Here is a 20,251-nt window from a genome sequence, read left to right on the forward strand (position 1 = left end):
AGGGGCGGGGGGGGCGGGGGGGGCGGTTGGGGCCGCGGCCCTTGGCTGGAGGCGGGGAGGGGCGGGGCAGGGCGGGCAGCGCGCATGCGCAGCACGAGGCCCCGCCCCTCCGCAAGCCCCACCCCTACCAACGGAAGCCACGCCTCCAGGGTGAACACACCCCAGAAGAAGCCACGCCCACCCACGGAGAAGCTCCACCCCTACGTAAAACGTCACCAGAAACCACGCCCCTTTATCTATAAGCCACGCCCCCTCACAAAAGCGCCCACCGGCCTTTCTTGGAAGCCACTCCCCCAAAGAAACCCCCGCCCCCTCCACACCCCGCCCCTCCCAGCCCCGCCCCTCCCTCCCCCTCCCTAAGCCCCGCCCCTCCCCAAGCCCCGCCCGCCTCCCTTAGACCCCGCCCCCCGCCGCGCGGCGGCGCAGAAGGGGGCGGAGCCCCGCGGCGGGCGGGTCACATGACCGCGGCCCCTGGGAGCCGGGCCCAACATGGCAGCGGCGGCGGGCGCAGGGGCCGGCAGCGCTCAGCCCTAGGGCGGCCTCCGCGCCCCGCCGGCCGCCCCCGGCACCGCTCCCGGCACCCGCAGCCCCAGCCACCCCCCGCAGCCCGCCCGCAGCCCGCCGCCGCGTCAGACATGAGGGAGAAGGGCCGCCGCAAGAAGGGCAGGACCTGGGCCGAGGCCGCCCGCACGGTACGGGGGGGGTGGGGGGGGGAGTTGGGGCCTGGGTGAGGCGCGGGGACGGGGCCTGGGGGGGTTTTGGGGGGTGTGGGGGGGGTTGGGGTTAAACCAGGCGCGTCCCCGAGGAGGGGGGGGTTAAAGCTGGGCCTGGGGAGGTGCAGGGGGACGGGCACCTGCGGGTGCGGCCTGCGAGCACAAAATCTGCATAAAATCTGATTTATTTGGCCGTGCAGGGTGCAGGGCACCGAGTTGGGGGCTCTCTGAGCAGGAGGTGCCATGCAGGGAACGATTTTAGGAGTGTGAGGTGTGGCCCGCAGGTGGGCACCAGCTCCTCTGCACGTTTCTGTTTATATTTACATATATACCCATTAATATGTCTTTACTGTAATATATCTATTTTCCTTTTTTTCATAAAGAATGGCAGAATCGCCAATGCACACAGCAAATGCAAATGTGGAACTTTTTTCTGTTCTTTTCTACAACTTTTTGGTTGTAACCGAATCTCTTTCCACCACTGTGGCTTGCTGCTCACACTCCATCCACTGCTCTGTTCCAAAAAGCCAGTCAAAGGCTAACTTACATACTTTAAAAAGCTGCTCTGAAAGTTATCAGTCTGGAGGTGATGTGTTACCACGGGTTGTGTATCTGGTTTCATGGCAGAGAGTGCTGAAACGAGGAAAAGCTGAGCAAATGCTTGCCCAAACCTCCCTTTTGGCCAATATTTCTCCTTGTGTCTTCGGCAGGAATGTTAAAATATTCTGGTCCAGCTCCAATTTCAGCCTTTGAAAAGTTTCCCTGTGTCTCCAGCTTGAAATAACACCTTGTGGGTCTTTCTTGTAGTGGTTTGTGCCTCTGTGCTTGTTCAAGGAGCGAAGTTCCTCGCAGCTCCACTCGTGGGGGGTGGAAGGAGCGTGGCAGCTGCCGGGGGAGGGCTGGGGGCCGTGGGGGTTTGGTGGCAGCTGTCCTGGCGAGCTGTGTCACCCCGCTCAGGGGTTTGCTGAGCGCTGATGCTCCTCTGGGGCCGGCCCTGCTCTCTCTTGCATCACCGTGGGTTGCTCGGGGAGCTAAACCAGGCGGAAACCACCGCTGCCGTGCTGCTGGAGGGGCCTGCTGCCAGCCCGGGCTTCCCAGGAGCTACCTGGAGACGGGAGCCCCCCCCGGGCAGGACACAGGGGATGGCAGCGTGCTGGGGGGTGCCAAATCTCCTCAATCTGCCCTGATATTTCAGGGTTTGCTTGAAAAATGGTGGGAGGTGACAGACGAGTGGCCTTTCTGCGTGATGGGCGGGCAGCGGGTACGCGTGCGGATAGGATTGGTTCGGTGGGGCTTAATCTGTGCCCATTTTTCTGTCTACATCCATGAATTGGAGCAGGACTGCAGCGGGAGGTAAGGGAAGCGTGCCCCACGAGGGCAGCGCGCTCAGGGAGGAAGTCACTGTTGATAAACAACCTCCTCCTTATTTCCTGGCTCATTCAGCAGACGTGCAGCTGCAGTTGACTGTTCGCTTGCCACTTTTCTTGGGACAGCGGCTGCGTGGCCCTGCACTTAAAGCAGAAAGCTTCGTGGAGGGAAGCAGCGGGTGCTGTGCGGTGCCTGAGTTTAAGATAACTGCAGCGGGTGTCTCTGAGCTGGAGCAAACCCTGCAGGGACACACCGGTGGCACAGAGCTGATTTACCAAAAATCAGGTGTTTCCTGCGGTGTGCTGAACTGTGTGTGCTGCTGGAAGGTGTTGGTAAACCAAATGGTTTTAGGGCTGCCCCTCAGAACTGGTGTGTGTCTGTAGGGTTACACCTCAGCCCTTCAGAGCTGGGTGACCATTTGGGGTGTTCTTAAACTGCACTGGATGTCAGTGCCTGGGCTCAATTTGTCCCTCAGACGGATCTGAGGCAGGAACCCTGCTCCTCACCTCATGGTGCCTGGGGATGGCTGAGCTCAAACGGGCGGCTGCAGCTGCGGGGCTCAGACAGCCGTAACGGGGGCTGGCTGAGCAGGTGCAGACATCAGAGCAAATCTGCAGCAGCTTTGCTTTGGGCTCGTTTGGATGCGTGTTTTTGTGCTGGGGTCGAAGGGGCTGACTGCAGGAGTTGCGGCGTTACATGGGCAGCTCAGCGCCGCGCTGCCCCGTGCCACAAGGGGCTGGGCTCTGCATGGTTCCTGTGCCACAACTTGCCAGGAGAGCCGAGGAGCTGAGAGCCACGGGGAGCTCCCTGCGTGCTGCGTGCATCCTCCCGGGGCTGCTGCTGCTGCTGCTGCTGTGGAGGCGACGGCGTGCGGTCAGCGAGGGCGCGGTGGCGTGCCGGGGGCCCGGCCAAACCCGGGCGAGCGATCCTGCAGCTGGCCAGGAGCCACGAGCGGGCCCTCTCCGCGCTTTGTTTGCGCAGGGGAAGGCGTCACGTGCCAGGCGTGAAGAAATCGGGTGTTTGTTTTTCGTGGGAAGTCCCCGTCGTGGTGGGAGCGGACGGAATGAACGGCTCTGCCGCGCGGAGCTGGGGGCAGCAGGAGCACCGCGAGGGTGGAAGGAGCGCGGTGCCCAAGGCTGTCTCCTGTAAAAGCTCCCACCCCGCTCATCATCTGCCCGTCTAGGAGTGCAAAACGCCACGTTTCGTGCTACCTGTTGGGAGCTTGAGCTGCTATAACTGTGTTTTTTTGTTGCGTGCTGGCTTCCTGTGCAGCCAGACTGCCTTCTGTTGGCTTCGGAGGGTGAGAACCTGGTGAGAGAAGGCGCTTGGTGAGGCAGGAGGAGCAGAGCCGTGCTGTGGAGGATGCTTCAGGCACAGCCGTCAGCTCTGTCATGGTGCTGGTGGTTGTGCTGCTGCTCACAGCAGCTCCTGCAGTGTCTGGAGATCCAGTCAAAAAGGCAGCAGGGTAAAATCAAGCGGGAAGCTGGGGGGACAAATGGGGGGCTTCAGGGAAACTGGGCCCGTGAGGGTGTGATGCTCCGGGGAGAGGAATTAGGAGGCTCTGAGCACAGGAGCTGGCTGCAAGTCCGTTTGCTCCCTCGTATACAGAAACTTGAAAGTCCACAAAGGTTCAAAGACTGCTGCAGAAATATGCAGCAGTTCAGAGCAGTCTGTGAAACATTAATTGGAGACAGCCTGGAAGGAGCTGACGGCCTCGCAGACAGCACTGAGGTTTTTGGGTACAGCTCGCTTCGGGTGCCTGCCTTCAGCCTGTCCCTGCTCCACCTGGGAACAAAATGCAGGTGGTGGCTGAGTGCTCAGGCCCCTGGAGGACTGCTGAAATGAATTAATTAGGGAAGGAAAGCGAGGAGGAGGGCTGGCAGCCCAGCAGGCCCTTCCCGTGGAATCGCAGAGCTGGATTTAAGAGAGGTGGTGGCTCTGCGGAGAGCTCAATGATTAATCAGAGCTCGTGAGGTGAGCTGATAGCCACGGCTGGCGAGGTTTGCCCTGGTTATTTTGGGTGGAGCTCCCCGTGGCACGGCGGGTGGGCTTTTAATCCCCCAGGTAATGTCACTGCTTGTCTGCCAGCCCTCGACCAACGTCCAGGGGTGAGACCAGCCTCACCAGGGACGAGAAGCCGTGGCTTTGGCTGCTCTGTCCCACAAAAACCCTCTCCTATGGACCATGGCACTCGGATGTGTTCTTCCTGCATCTTGACAGGTTTTTTTTAAGACCTTCCTGTGAAGTCAGCTGTTGCCCTGTGAATCAGAGCTGGGTTTTGGCCCAGTTTACCTGCGAAATATCGTCCTGGGGAGGGTGCCAGAGCGCTGGGACAGGCTGCCCAGGGAGGCTGGGGGGTCTCCTCCTCTGGAGATATCCAAGGCCCTTCTGGACACCTCCCTGGGCAGCCTGCTCTGGGGAACTGCTTTGGCAGGGGGTTGGACCTGGTGGTCTCTGGGGGTCCCCTCTTTGTCCCCAAAGCACTGTAATGCCATGAGACCCCGGGGTCCCCCTGGGTGGCAGTGGGGACACGGCTTGTGGTGTGAAAACCCTGGGGAAATCCCCGCTGGTCACAGCTGGGCAGGTGCCTGCCTGCTCGGCCTTCCTGTGTCCTCTGCACCAAATGGGTTCAGGCAGTGCTGTGGGAGGACCTCAAACCTTGTCCGGAGAGAAATCAACAGGATTGAAGCTGGCGTAAACTTCTGTGTGCTTGCTTTGTGCCTGCACAAGTCTTTCTGCTGGCTTTGAGAAGAAAAGTGCTTTCTGGGCTCATTGCTGGTGAGGCTTTCTGAGCCTTTTGGGGTATAACTGCATCCAGTTAGCTGTCTTTGCTAACAGAAAAAGGTATCTTCTGAATGGTCCTCAGGTAAATGGCCCTAAGGTAAAGGACCAAGGGATGCTTCAGGATCTTGAGCAGTTTTTCTTTGTGTTCTTTATTTAAAGCCATAAACGCAGCTGAGATACTGCTTTCAACGTGCAGCCTGGATGTACTTTGCTTGGTCTCTCTCCTCTAACTTCATCCAGGCTTACAGCTCTGCAGGTTTCCTTCAGGGAGCTCGTATCTGAGGCTGCCAGAGCACCAGGACCTCTGCAACACGCGGGGGTCTCCAACCAGCTGGGGGTAGGTGTGAGAGCGCGTCCTGTGCACCTCGAGTGTGAGGCTTCTCCACGGGGGTGTTTGGGAACAGAAGGCAGTTTGGTTTCCAGATTTGAGGAGGACAGACCTCCCCCTTGGGTAGCACCCAGCTCGGTGTGGATGCGGTTACTTTGGAGGAAGAAATGCACAGAGCCAGCACACGTGGTCCTATTTTCCTTCTCTCCCTTAAACACTGCTGTTGTGGGATCGTCGCGGAGCCCGATCCGAATTCATCTCCCAAATGGGGCAGCTCGAGTGGGGTGTACTGGAAACGCTGCCCTGGTTATTGGGGCGTGCTGGAAACGCCGTCCTGGTTATTGATAGTCTTCGAATGAAATGTGAGGAGTGAGATAAGGAGCTGCGCCTGCTGCTTCCCTTCTGCTGCTCCTCCAAGGGCGCCGCGCTGCATGGGAGTAGTGAGGTGTGACTGCTGCTCTGGGTGGAGCCCGGTGGAGAAGAAAACTTGGAGGACAACCACGTGAGCTGATGGCTCGACAGCTGTGGCAGTGAGATTACCTGAATTCCTCTAGAGGAGGAGGAAAAAGAGGCTGAGGGGAACCCTCCTGTTCCAGGGCAGGAGTCCAGGGGCGTCAGATGCCACCCACCAGCTCCTCGTTCGGGGCGCGGGAGGAGATGTGAGCTGTGGGACTTGCCTTTGCAGGGAGCTGTGGATGCTGAAGGCTTGCACGGGCTTGTGGAACTCGCAGGGTGATAAATCCCTGGAAATCCCCTCCTGCTCTGGAGGTCCCGAGCTGTGTGTGGAGCCAGGGGAGCTGCCTCTGGGTGCTGGGGTGCTGGAGCAGAAGGTGGGCTGTTGCTGAGCAGTGTGACGGGGTGGCTGTCTCTGGGGAAGGATGGGGCACTGCGTGTTCCTCACCTCGCCTGTAATGAGGATTTTGGTGTGATTTCTCCATAACCAAGCTGGTGAGACACAGGCAGGCGACAAGGTCAGTGCAAAACTGACTGGAGAGCCAGGCACAAGGGTCTGGGATGAAATTAGGGGCAGAGGCTCAGGCTGCTCTTCTCGTGCAGAAGTCCTCGGGTCTGATGTGGTCAGGTGCTCGTACTGAGTGCCCTCCAGGAGATGTGTAGGAGCTCGGTGTGTTGATGCTGCAATCAATGGGGTGTTTGGCTCTTCCTAAGACAGATATGGTGTGATGATGATAAATGTGCACGATAAAGCTCCTCATTAAAGCTCCTTATCCTTCTCAGATCCGTGTGAAGCTTTTCTTTCTCTGCTCAGAACTGGCTGTATGCCTGTCAACGCTGCAGCTTCAGAAAGCGTGGATGGAGCTATTCCTCCAGCTGGGTTACGTGCCTACCTGGCTTTTGTTGTGTTTAAAACCCAAAGACTTCTGTTTTTATGTCAAAGTGTATCAAAGTGTAGTTGGAAGGAGATTACGATCTCAGTGCCAGCTCTCAGGTAGGTTCAGCCTGCTTTTATCTTCAGATAAGCTCAACTGGAAGAACCTGGGTGTGAGAGCTGTACCCGCCTCCTGCTTGTGGTGCTCTGAAGCCAGCCCAAACTCTGCCGTGCGTATGGACAATCCTTGGATATCGTGTGGCTCCGTAGCAGGCCCATGTGCAAACATCCGAGCAGCCCTTGCTCGGTGCCCTCTGGTTTTAGGAGCTGCTGCTTCCAGGCAGGAAGTCCTGCGGACGTCACCTCACTGGTGCAGCTCCTGTGGGGTGGGAGCTGAACTTCCAGATTGAAACATCATTGTCTGGAGCACGAAATAATTCATCGTCACTGCTCTGCTGCAGCTCCTTTCAGTGCCTTTGTACATTTAACGCTGTTTTCCTTCCACACAACTGCGCTGGCCCTGCTAGGGTCTGAGTGCACCGACCTGTTGGATTCTGGATAGAAGTTTGGTAAGATTCACGGGATTGTGGGGAACCCTTGGAGATCGAGTCCTGCCCCTCTGTTTAAAGCAGGTTTCCTACAGCAGGTTGAGCCTGGTGGGTCTCAGCTACCTCCAGAGAAGGAGACCTGCAGAGAAGGAGCCTCCCCGACCTCTGGGCAGCCTGTCCCAGCTCTGTGACCCTCGCTGTGAAGAAATTCTTACCCGTGTGTCTGTGTGGGACTTCCCGTGCTCCAGTTTTTGGCCATTGCCCCTTGTGCCGTCGCTGCACAGCACTGAAAAGAGCCTGGCCCTGTCCGTTTGCCTCCCGCACTTCAGATATTTACAAACATTTATCAGATCATCTGTCTTCTCTTCCCCGGGCTGAACAGAGCCAGGTCACCCAGCCTGACCTCCTATGGGAGATGCTCCAGACCCTTAATCATCTCTGAGGCCCTTCCCTGGACTCTGTGATGTCTTTTTTGACCATCTTCTCTGAACTGGGGAGCCTGGGACTGGGCACTATTCCAGATGTGGCCTCAGCAGGGCAGGATCACCTCCTGGCCATGTTTTTTCCAATGCACCCCAGGATCCTCTTCTCAGGGATGTTGTGGGAGGCAGTGTCGAAGCCATCACCTTTGCAGGGATGGAGGTGAGGCCGGCCTGCTGATCACCACCCTGCTGCTCAAAAAATGCCCTGCTCTTTATCAGACAAGTCATGCAACCCAAGTTCTGCTAGGGCAAATTCTTCTCTCTCCCTTTCCATGTGGGGAAATCCGAACTGGCTCTTAAACCTCTTAGAGGCAGCAATAAACATTCCCTCTTATGGCTTTACGGTTTTGCTGTTCAGAACCTTTTTTCTGAGCCCCATCCGTTCCCTGCCCCAATATGTCATCCCCTGAGATCACCAGAGCCCACTTACTCCTTTTTTCCCCTCTTTCCTTCTGGCACGTGACGTACGAACTGAGCACTTTGAGGGATTTGTGGCTGCTGGGGAGCTGCAGCAGGCTGGTGTTCCTGCCACTTGTGGCTTCTGCAATGTGAACAGACCTCAGCAAGTAACTGGAAAGCCATGCTCGCATCTCACTGCCTTTTTTCCATGTTCCTGCTCCCACATGACAGGCAGCGGGCTCCTCAGCAGCCTGCTGAACGATGGCAGTCGCTTCATTGAGCTCTGCTTCTCCATCTGTGGCTGTAACGAGAAGGGTTGGAGCTGGGGGGTGCCACAGATCTCTCAACACCTCGTGCTTTGGGTGACTTCTGCAGAAGTAGCTTGCAGAGCAGGGTGAGGGGCTGGAGGTGGCCTGTCGCTGTCGTGTCAGGAGCCCACGGCAGGTAGGGTGCAGGAAAAGCCCAGCTTTTGGTGCAGGCTGTGGCCGACTGTCCCTGAACAGCCAGGTTTGAAGGTTTCAGCTGAGATTCAAGTCTCACAAGCTGCTTATCTTGGTTTTGAGGTGTTGGTGTGAAGCATCACTTCAAAGCCTCTTTCTCTTCCACGTAAGATCTTGAGAATCCTGGAGAGGTTTGGGTTTGAAGGACCTTAAGGTTCACCTGGTCTACAACCTGCCGAGTCCCCCTGCTCACCTCCCTGCCGTTGTTTCCAGCTCAGCCTGCAAACCTCGGTTCTTAAAGCTGCTCAACAAAATTCTTGTGTCAGAAGTGCAGTTGGAATGGCAGTAACGAGTTTATCCTTAATCAGGAAGACTTCATTCTTGCCCGAACTCAGGTTTCCTTTCACTAAATAAACAAGCATGTCTTAGAAAGCCTCCTGATTGAGCACCTGAACCTCTACGTTTGGGCCTCCTTGCTTGCTTCAGGATGTGTAGGTAACTAACCTGAAAGCCAGGGGCAAGGCACCCACACAACCCCAGCTGATCAGTGTCTCCAGTCCTTGAGTACCCCCTGAAACAGGCTCACAAAATGCCTTTTCCATTCTTTTCCTTAGCTGGGCAGTACTTGACTGTGTGCCTGCTGGAGGGGGCTCTCAGCTCTCTGCTGACAAAGGTTTGGAGCTGTGGGTGAGCTCTTAACCCCATTAATTAATTGGATTGATTTACCTGGTTCTCTGTGCATATTTCCCGTTCCTTAACCAAGCAGCTGATGTGCCTCAGATGCCTTCCATTGGATGTTCCAGGCTGCTGAGGCTTCCTGTCTCCTTGAGCTAACGTCTGCTCTCGAGCTGTGCACTGCTGAATGTTTTCCAGTCTTAGAAGGAAAGAATGAGTGTTCAGGTTTCCCCTTCGCTGTAGGGGAAGGAATGTGGAAAAACAATATCCTGCAGGAGAGCTGCCTTGGTTCGGGTCACTTACCTGTGTCTTCCCTGGTTATTTGAATGTGGAAATCCCTGTGCACGGGCTCTCAGGGTCACATCTCTGTCCTTGCATCTCGTGGGTACCTCAGCAGCTGCAGAGACCTTCCTGTCTTCTGCTGGATCTGTGCAGAGGTGAGAGGGGAGGTGTCCTGTGCACTTTCTGCCCTCCTGAGGGGTTTCTGTGGTCTTAGAGAGAAATCTTGTGAGATGTGGGTGTCCTGCGTGAAGCCTGGTTGTCCTTTCTCTGCAGAAGTCAGATGCTTTCTCTGCATCTGACTTTTTGGTCACTTCTTTCCTGCGTAGCTGAAGGGGTATCACGGGGCCCTACAGCCCAAATAATGCCTTGTGAAGCCTTGGTTGCTGTGTTTAAAGCAAAACATGCACACTGGAACTCAGAAACCTCCAGCTGGAAGGCGCACAGCCATGGTTTGGGGTAGGACAGGCGGGTCTGAGCACTGCGAGCAGCTCGGGGGGTGCTGGCAGGCAGCAGGAGCACGGTGCCAGCACCCAGCCACAGGAGGCTTCTGCAGCCTGAGGTCTGTCCAGCTGGGTTTGAATGGGGCTGTGAGGAGCTGTTGGAGTTTGTTCTGAGATGTTTCTGTTCAGGCACATAGCCTCATCGTCAGCTCTTCACATTCACGTGGAGGCTTTTGGTGCTTGCTTGCCTCTCAGGGCAGTGGCACCGAATTTCCCGAGGTCTCTTCTGCAGCTCTTTGACTGGTGGGGAAGAGAACACTCATTTTCCAGCAAGGATAAAAGAACACAAAGACAGTAACTCTACTACAGGAAGATGGTTGGTAATCCTACCCTGTTTCTGGTTACTTGAGGACAAATTTTAGGAGTTAAGCAGTGCTGAGGTTCTTTTGGTTGCTAACAGTTTTAGCTAGGGCAAGGTGGAGTTCTGACATGGTGCTTGAAAAAAGAAGACTTCTCATTGCTGGCAATAAATATTCAATGTTTCAGGTAAGCTGAACCACCTTGAGCACTGCTCGTGCAGTGACCTTGGGGCCTGAAGATGATTTCTCAGTTGGAGGCTCTGCAGGTAGCAGCACTCTGCCTACTGTCAGTGGTGCTGCTTGGAGGCTGCCAGCTGAGGACATGGTCCCAGGTGATGGGTGAAGGGCCTGCGATGGCTCCACATGGCACAAACCCTGCAATGGGGTGGGAGTGGGTATGGGAAGGTGGCTGGCTGCTCCCTGAGGGTCCTCGTGGTGTGTTCGGGGCAGGAGAGGTGCGGGACTGCGCCTGCCTTGGTGCTGGCCCCTTTCTGTTCTAGCAGGGCCACGTGTGTGTTTGAGGCTGCCTGGCAAACTGAATCCTAAAACGGATCTGGTCCCTTAATAAATAAATAAATAGAAAAGGTATTTTTAGCTTGGATTAGGGCCCCAATCCTGTTTACCACTTTGCCCGCACACGTGTTCGTGCAGCCGGGAGGAAGGGAGATGTCACCTGGGGTGCAGGACTCCAGCATCAGGACCCTCAGCTCGCAGGAGTTTGTGCTAGTGGCTCAGTGGCTTGAGACAAATGCAGTTTCTTGGCAGTAGTTTCAGTAAAAACTCCTGAGTTTAGCAGCAGGTCATGTTGGGTTTAGCAGCCCCCTGCTCCCCTGTGTGCCCCCGGTCAGCCCGCTGAGCCTCCCGGCTGCTGCAGGAGCTGCCTGCGAGCTGCTCTTTGCCCCCCGTGGCTGTTTGTTTTTGAGACTTCCTCGTTGGGCTGCTTGCACACAGGGTGCCGGGACTCTGACCCGCTTGGTGTTTACTCTCCTCTTGCTTTGTGGTTTGCTTCTTGTTGGGAACCATTGACCTGCGCTGGGAGAGCCTCGCTGGCTGCCCCACGCTCCTTCCACAGCTCACAGGTACGGGGCCTAAGCTCAAATACCTTGCACAAATACTTACTGGGAGCTTTTAGGGCCACGTATATTTGAAGTGTGTGTCTGCACAGATCACAGCTTTGTGGTATTCTGCATCCAAACTTGAATTTCTGTGCTGTGGCAGAGCCAGAACACAGCCAGGTGCAGGTAGGTCAGCAAGGGTCTGGTTAACCACTGCGACCTCCTTGTGTCACTGCTGTGCAGCTCCTCGGCCTTCCCGAACCTTGAGAGGTTACACAGGGAACTTCTGAAAGCATTCCTTGTTAGTCCCCTATAACTTCGGTCCCTTCCCCTCCTTTATACACATTGCTGCTGGCAGCAGGTTGCATTCAAGCCCACACCTCGGAGGTGCTATTCCCGTCCCCTGTTTCTAAATCAAGGCATGTAAGTGCTAGGTCCAAAAGCTTTAAGTTTTTCTTCTTTTTTTTTTTTTTTTTTTTGGTAGAGAGAGTTGTTTCTCATGTTCTCTGTCACAGACTCAGGCTTCTCCCAGCGTTTGAGGTCGATATAATTCTGTCAGTGCTCTTTCCTCACGTAGAGCTGAGCTTAGCGGGCATCCAGGCAGAGGTCTGGCAGGATCAGGCTGCAGCCGTCTTGCTGATGGGCGTCTGCTTCTGAATCCAGAAGTGGTTTACTCACAGCAGTACTTCAGTTCCTGCTCCGCTGTGTCCTTGAACTGCTCACAGACAATTTTGGAGCCAGGTTCTGTCTCTGCAGAGCAGCACCATGCCATTTCTTGGGTCAGTGCTCACCTTCTGCCTCACCACCCCACTGGGGACTCCACAGAAGGAAGGCCTGCACCTCTTGGAGCTGCTTGGCCCTGTGTTCTCTTGACTTGATGCTCTGCATGTGCCTCACCAGGTCCTTGGGGTGAAACACAACGTCTGAATCTTGCCTCTTCTCGCTGCTATTTCCTCAGACACGTTTGGAAGTGGGGTGATGCGCTACGGGCCTAAACGCTGTGAAAAACGGCGGTGAGCACTGGTTTGTCTAACAGCACCAGGTTTCTGATGGCACAGAATCGCCCATTCCTTCTTGACCTCATTTCTGGTTAAAGCCTTGGATGGTGTTTGGCTAATTGGCTGAGCGGGGAAGGCTCTGCAATGTAGGTCAGGCCCCTCGGCCCGGCCCTGCGCCCCCCTTGTTGCTGCTGGGAGTGCTCTGGAGTGACCATGGCATGGGGGCTTCATGTCATAAGTGCCTGGCTGTCTGTAGCAGACCCATTTCTGTGTGAAATGCTTCATTGTGTGGAGATCCCCTCTTTCTGAAGGGCTGTGTGAGGGCATTTTCCACCTCCCCCCCATGTGGTGGGGAGGCGAGGGGCCCTCTCCTCGCCCCGGGCTGAGGCCGAGTCAGCGGCTGTCACCGCAGGGCCCTCGTCGTGGGGTGGGACAGCTTTCAAGTTGCTGTGGTTTCCATGGCTTTCCCGAGGTTTTAATTCTTAAATTCTGCTTCCAGCAAGTACCAGGAAGGAGCCCAAGTTCAAGTGTTGATGGTGTTTACAGCGTTAGCGGGGGCAGTTCTCTTCCTTCCGTGTAGAAGACAGCCAATAGCAGGAATGCAAACTTGTTTTTTTCAGCAGATTTTGATTAAAACACTACTGGATTAGGGTGCTTTTTTTCATATTCTGAGCTTGGAGAGTGTTTAAAAACCAAAATCAAGTCCCAGACTCGGTCCCAGAGCCTCCTCTGGTCGCGCAGAGCTCGCTTCCACGGGCAGTTAGGGCCAAATCTCCCTCCTGGCAAAGGGAGAGCCCTAAAAGAAAACCCCGCAGCGTGACCCAGTAAGGCAGTGCTGGGCCGGTCTGGGGGAGGGGATGTCTTTTTTTATTCCCTTAATGAGGGTTTTAGCTCCTTTATTCATGAATGATTCACTGCGGCCCTGGAAGGACGCCGCCTGCCCGTGGTGTAAGCGCGTTTCGGTGCGGTGCATGCTAATTCGGCGTGCCGAGGGTACTCGGAGCCATTCCTAGCCTGGAAGCCTGCTACCGGGCTGTGGATTCGCTTCAGAGCAGCTTCCCTGGACTGATGTCCACCTCTCCTCATCCTGCAGTCAGCACTCGGTGCTGTTTTGGTTCAACAATTGCTGAATTTCCTGAAGACCTCGAGCTGAAGCTGACTGGAAGGAGCTCGTTCCTGATGTAAGCTGCTGGAAAAGACACAGCAGTGGAAGTGTTCAGAAGCTCCCTTCCCAGGCTGTAGTTTCTAGCAGCACAGCTTAGTCTGCTGCCCTTGCTGTTCGTGTTGGTGCTTAGAAGTGCCGAGACAGATAGCTTGGTGGCGTGGCACTGTGAGGGGGGGAGAAATGGATGCGTGCTGTTTCAACAGAGCTCAATGTGGATGCTATTAGTGCTTCTGAAACCTAGTGTTTGTTTTGTCAGTGAGATGCCAGACCATAATGAGAACAGAAGAAATTCCTTGTACGCAGGGCTGAAAGCTGAGCCGGATCAGGAACATCGTATCCTAACTTCCCAGAAGCACAAACAGCCAGGCAAGGCAGTGAGGATATTGAAAGACAAGGGGGAAACTTGCTGATGGGTGAAACTGAAATTGCTTTGCCAGAACTTTTCTGCTCTGCTGTCAGTGCCAGCAGATGAGGGTCAGCTGCCCAGCTGATGCATTTTTACTCCCATGGAATTCGGGGGTTGCAGTGTGAAGCAGGTAGCAGGGAGGTAGTTAAGGAGTTGTGGGCTGCTTCGGCTTTGGCTTAGCCAAACTGCAATCTGGTGGCTTTAGAGAAGTGTGTGGACATCAGGAAAGCTTAATCTCCAGCAAGTTCCTTGTGCTTTGGCAACGAAGCAGTGGAGCTATGGCACTTTGCTGCAGTGTTGATGATCTACGTGGATTTGAGTGGAAATCTTTAGGAAGTTTTACTGTTGGAAATACTATTGAAAGAATATCACCATGGCAGTGCAGCTGCACTTGGTACACCACATCGATGTGCCTAAATGCTGGCTGGTGTGCTGTGAGGTGCAAGACCTCCCCCAGGGGCATCCCTAAGGTAACCCCTGATTGTGGTGAGCTTTCCCTGAAGCAGGTAAGAGGGGACGTAAATGTGTGTGGGGTGCACCCCAGAAGCTGTTTTCTGCCCCTTGTCCCCAAACAAGCCCACCAGAGGGATTAAAACCCAGCAGTGCTGCGTTGCCTGTGCTTGCATTCATGGGTGGCTGATGAGCTGGCGTGATGCAGCACTAGAGCAGCCTGCTGATCAGCTCCTCAGTGCGTGCCCCAAACCAAAGACCTGCACTTCAGCCCCAGGAACAGCGTTGGCCTCTGGTGGGGTTTCACTTGTGAGGCTTCCTATGGCACATGAGATCTTCCGTGAAGTTCTGCGAGTGCATTATTCCCCTAAGGATGCTTGTTTGTTCTTGAAAGCAGATGTTCACTCGGTTTGTTTTTGCTGTTTGGACAGTCAGACCTAAACATAAATGTTTGTGAAGCATCCAGTAGCAGTTAGTGCACTGGGCTGTGTGGTCGAGTGCCCCATTCCAGCATTTCACAGGAAAGAAGTACGTGATTCCCAACAGCCTGGTGCTGCTCGGGTTGCTGGGTGACGCAGTGAAGTCAGGAGATGAGAGCTGTGGTGGCTGTGTGATGCTCCGGCTCTCCTGGCTGGAAACCTTCAAGGTGAGCAGACAGAGCTGGAAATGGGTGGAGGAAGATGAGGAGTGGTGTGTTGAGTTAATCCTGTGTTGTGTTTGGGGGCTTCACTGCAGCCTCTCCAAGCTCTGGAGGAGGGTAACTTTACTTTCTGTAGTAAAAAGCTGCAGGAAAATGAAGAATGTAAGGAAACGTGAGTCTAGACTGCGTTTTCCTAGAAAGTTTCTAGGTGAAATTACATCTGTGGAGATGCCTCCAAAGCTAGGACTGGATCTTCAACTTGTAACCTCTCCGAGCTGAGCACCTTTGCTCTTACTGCTCCTGATAACCTTTGGCTAAGCGCAGAGCTGTGGCACTGAGGTTCTTGTTACTTCCCTGCAGAGCTGCTTCCTGCTAAGTCAGTGTAATAACAGCCTCGCCGTGCTCCTGAGCCTCGTTCAAGGATTCCCTTCCTGTGGTTCCCCTCCTCCTCTTCTGTCAAATAACTGAGGAAAGGAATCAAATCTGAAACGGGGAGGTTACCTGCCCTGCCTGGGGATGTGCGGGGAGATGGGTGACTGACCTGTAAGCAGGATTTCTGCTCACTGGGAGACTTGGGAGGTAGATAAATGCCCTGCAGACCGTGGCACACTGTGCTTAGGTTTGTGTGCTCACTTCTCTAGCAGTGGCTGGCTTCACAGAATCACAGAAACCCCCAATTTGTAGGGGTTGGCAGGGACCCCCAGAGACCATCGGCTCCAACCCCCTGCCAAAGCAGTTCCCCAGAGCAGGCTGCCCAGGGAGGCGTCCAGACAGGCCTTGGATATCTCCAGAGAAGGAGACCCCACAGCCTTCCTGGGCTCCATTTTATGCCCATTGCCCCTGGTCCTGTCCCCACAAACACTGAAAAGAGGTTGGCCAAATCCCTCTGCCTCCCACACCTCACGTATTTATACACATTGATGAGATCCCCTCTCGGTCTTCTCTTCCCCAGGCTGACCAGCCCCAGGTCTCTCAGCCTTTCCTCACAGGGAAGATGCTCCAGGCCCCGGATCATCTTTGTGGCCCTCCCCTGGACTCTTTCCAGGAGATCCCTGTCTTTTTTTGTACTGGGGAGCCCAGTTTGCTTCAGCGGTGTTTGGTGTGCCTTCGGGACGCTGCTTTCGAGGCCCTGTTGAGAACAGGCTGCTTTGTGCTGGGTGTGGGGCGAGAAGTGTGATTTCATCTGAAGGTGGAAACGAGATGAAAGCTTTGAGGGGAAGGTGATTGTTCTGCTTGTGGGGTGGCAAATGCGTGCCGTGCTGCTCCCAAAGCAGCAAGCCCTGAACGATTATATTTGGAGTTCTGCTTTGCTTTTCAGCTCTAAAATCCCTCCTGCCTGCCCTGCCTGCTGAGCATCACCCTGCTGCCTGCCAGCTCCTGCTGTGAGATCTTCCTGAGGGTGCTCTCCAGAGCCCGGTGCGTCCCTGGTGCTTCCAGCCCCGTCCTGCTCGCTGCTCCTTGCTGCTGGGACCCGCTTCTGCCAGCCCCATGGTCCTCAGGACCATCAGATTCAGGCTGCAGATGCTTTCCTGGGAGCTCCAGAGGCTAAGTAGCTACAGCAAGCCCTTGTTGGGGGCAGACAGCTTCCCAGTTTGCCCTCAGAGCTGGGAACACCCTCGGGCAGCAGGGCTGGTGCAGGAGCATTGCTCTGGGTCGGACAGCAAGAGCTCGGCATGAGAGGAGAACAGCGTGGACTTCGAGCCTGAGCTGAGCAGGGCTGCAATAAGAGAAGTGCTGAAATAATTTACAGCGACAAATTTGCTTTTCCTTTTATAGCATCTCTCAGAGCATCTCCCGCCGAGGTGCTTCCGTGTTCTTCTCGCTGCCGAGCCAGCCCCATTTCATGGGGTGCTGTGATGGCAGGGATCCCACTGCCTGTCCTGCCTCAGGTACCCCCAGCAGCCTGGAGATTTGCTTCCCTTAGCCGAGGAAACGGCTTGGGGTGAGATGGAGTCGTCCTGCCAGTGCTCGTAAATCTGGGGAGCTTGGGGACAGTGAGCTGCTCTGATGAGCAGAGACGCTGGGGGTGTTTCTGTGGGAGGTTTTGTGTGCCAGGCTGGTGCTTTAGGGGTGTCTCTCTTTTCCAGGTCTGCCTGGTATAGCTGCTTACCCTCTGAAATTTGCTCCTTTGAATTTAATTGCAGGTAGCACGAAGGCATTTTTCACAAAGCTACTCAAGGAGGAAGAAAGTTGCCTTTCTTCCAAGGTGTAAAATTAAGGAATGGCTTTTGATGGTCCTGTTTGCTTTGAAAACTCAGCAGAAACCAGGACGGCTTTGGGGTACAAAGCAGAATATACTGCAATAAAGAACTTTTTTAACAGTTTTTGCTAACAATGAGCCAAATGAGCATTTTGGCACCTAAGGCAGCATCATTTGAGCATAGACAACACTCAGGTGTACAGCTTCACCTGTGCTGCACATCGTTTCCAGTATTAATAGCTGGGTTCACACAGCGAGGTGGCTTCCTGATACCTCATTGCTGGCGTCTGCTGGTTTGTGCTTCAGATTGGCTCAGCTGATGCTGAGCATAGTAGGAAAGGAGCTTGTAAACCCTCCTATAAATCCTGACTCTTAGTTTCAAAATGCCACTGCCTCGGTTCTGTGGCAGATAACAGCGGCTGTATTTTTTATTGCACATGGCAATTAAAAAAAAGGCCTTGAGTGAAAGATCTAACATGGCATTAAATGGGCAGAGGAGAGGAGAAGCTACATGAGGTGCTTCTGTCTTCTGAAGCCTCTTTAATGTCCTCGTACCTGGTTCTTCTGGCTCAGCCTGTAGAGCAGCACGCGGCTCTGCCTCTGGAGGTGTGCACTGCTCTGCTTATCAAGCAGAGACTTAAACACGTCTCTTAAAGAGCACAAGATGGCTCCATGGAGCGAAACGTGGGGATTTAAGTGCTCCTTCCTCACCTTTGGGATACCTGTGGAGGTGGGCGTGCTGCCTAAAGCTGCGTGCCCTGGGGAGCCTCCCGGAGCTGCTCGCTCCTGCCGTGTCCTTGGGCTGGGCAGAGCTCAGAGCTGTGTGCTTGGAGGCTGCTGGGGAACATCTGAGCGCTGTAAACAAGCTCTGGATTGTCCTGTAAACTCTCTGCTGCTGGGCTGGAACGTTGTTTTTCCAGATGAGCTCGTCTAGACTGAGCTTAGGCACTGGGTGTGTTTCCCAAAGCTGGACCCTTCCTGGGACTTTGTTCTCTTTAAACCGTACCTAATTGCGTAGCATTCACGGATAAAGTGTTTTCAGTGATCCAAAAGCCTTTGGACAATGAATTGTGCTCCTGCTCAAGCTTTTGCAATAGGGCAGCGTTTTCTTCCCCCTGTTAGACGATGCCTTTGTGAACTTCAGATGCTGAAAGGCTTTTCACTGCTGGTTCTGTGGCGTAGGAGCAGTGCTTCTGAGGAGCCTCCTCCTGTGTTGTGCCTTGTGTGTTGGTTACAGGTAACTGCTGAGAGAGACTAAAATCCCTCAAACTTCCACTTTGTGCTTCTCTTCTGACTGGAACTTGCTTTATGTTGTCATAGCAGAGGCAACAAGAGAGTGCGAAGCTTTTTGAATGCTTCTCTCCTCTGACTTGCTCCTGCATCCTTGTCTTCATCCTCCCTGTGTTTCCATTTATTTTTCCCCACGTAGCTTAAGTGTAAGTCGGAGATCTTCTGATTCTTGCCGTGAAGTTGGTCCATGGGACCCCAACTTCTGTAGGAACTGCCTGCAGGAAGAAGTCATTCAAGACTGGCTTGGCATTAAAAAAAAAAAGGCCTTATAACATTCTTAAACAACAAAAAAAGGCAATTGTGATATTTTTCCCCAAAAAGTATTCTCCCAGCTGCTTCTGAGTGAAGCTTGGCACTTCCATCTGTGTGTTTGCCACTTTTTGGCACGTGTTGGTCAGTGCTCGCAACAGCCTCTGGAGAGCGGTTCCTTTCCCTGAGCAGCACCATAATAATTTTTTGGTGTCTCCTCCTTTCCTAATGCATTGAATTCTTCTTTTTCTCCTTAGACATGGTTGTCCAGAAACATTCCAGTTTCTGAAGGCTTTTTCTCAGCAGAGGAGGCCTAGCTTCTGTGGTTTATTTTTTTTAGCAACTAAAAAGGCATCTTGGGACTTACAGCAACTAGCAAGCTAGCTCAATTTCATGCGATTTAATGTCTTCACGGGTGTATGTGGGGAGGGGAGAGACGCAAAGTGAAGATTCTCATCCTTCTGTTGAGCATCCTGCGTCGGGTCAATGAGTGGCCTGGCTTCAAGGCTCCTTGTGTGGTCCTGCGTCGGTGTGGTGAGGCCGGCATTATTTTGAAGTCAACATTAATGCTTAACTGGGGCTTAATGCACTCTTCTCGTGGGTTTGGGCCCAGGCCCTATTGTATTGAGTGGTTTTTGCAGTACCCCACCAGTGGCTCCAGCCCGGTGCCCCGGGTGCGTACTCAGCCACCTGCGGCGTGTCCTCAGATGCAGAATGCTCTCGTGCGTCCTCCCGAGTCATTTTCCACTGGAATTTGCACTGTGAGCTGGCAGATAAAACTGTCTTTCAAGTATAATGCCAGATAAGACTTCTATGGAATCTCTGAGCAGAATCCCGGATGATTTAAGTCAATGAAACCCGTGCAGTTACCCACGCAGAGATATTGAACTGCACGAGATCAGCAGTGTGTGACCCTCGCTGCCGTGTATTGGTTCTGCTGCTGTGCTCCCGGCTCTCCTGGGCTTTCTGCTCAGGATTAGGATGCTGGGGAGGGGAAGGTGGCAGCTCAAATCCTTCTGCTGCTTCTTGGAGGTGGAAAACTGGGGGCAAGAAGGAAACAGAAGTGGCCCTCCTTCCTGCCCAGGCTCTTCTCGTTAAAGTTTTACTCCTAATCTGTCTTCCTGAGCTCTCTGCTGTGCTTTGGGGTAATACACAAAAAGCTCACCTTGACACCAGGACCTTTTAGCATCACTGAACCCAAATACCACACGTGGATACTCCCACCTAGCAGGGAGAGCCCAGGCCGTGCCCTGGGGGTGCTGCCAGGCCCAGAGGCCCCATGCTGTGGGGAGAGGCTGCGAGAGCTGGGGCTGCTGGGCCTGGAGCAGAGGAGGTTTTAGGATCCTATGGGAACTGAAGGAAGTGAGGAGAAGGATAAAAATGCCTGGCCCTGGCTTGTGCAGGGAACTGGTGTGTGGGATCCTACAGGAACCCTCCTGACAGCTGGTTGATGACCAGCAGCTTCTCAAAGCACAGGTGGTGCCTTGAGGACATCATAGTTCACAGGCAGGCATGGCAGGCTCCAGGCTGATCACCCTGCTGAGCTCAACAACAAAAAGCCAAAAACCCTGTGGAAGGAAGACATGGGGCCAAGCTACCTGCAGTAAGTATGTAGAGGCACTGAGGTTGTCAGCAGCTGGACTCAATCTTTGA

At 54.3% G+C, this 20,251-nt stretch overlaps 1 protein-coding gene across 1 annotated transcript in view; it reads left to right on the forward strand.

The window, feature by feature from the left end:
• Positions 1 to 467: 467 nt before the first annotated feature.
• The window catches only part of ASXL2 (ASXL transcriptional regulator 2), a 98,958-nt gene continuing 79,174 nt past the window's right edge, over positions 468 to 20,251 (forward strand). Inside the window, exon 1 of the mRNA XM_084514032.1 lies at positions 468 to 692. Within this exon, the coding sequence (XP_084370158.1) occupies positions 636 to 692 (57 nt within the window). The 5' untranslated portion in view covers positions 468 to 635. The remainder of the gene's footprint in view (positions 693 to 20,251) is intronic.

The sequence above is a fragment of the Aythya ferina genome (genome assembly GCF_964211825.1).
Source record: "Aythya ferina genome assembly, chromosome: 3".
Lineage (NCBI taxonomy): Eukaryota > Metazoa > Chordata > Aves > Anseriformes > Anatidae > Aythya > Aythya ferina.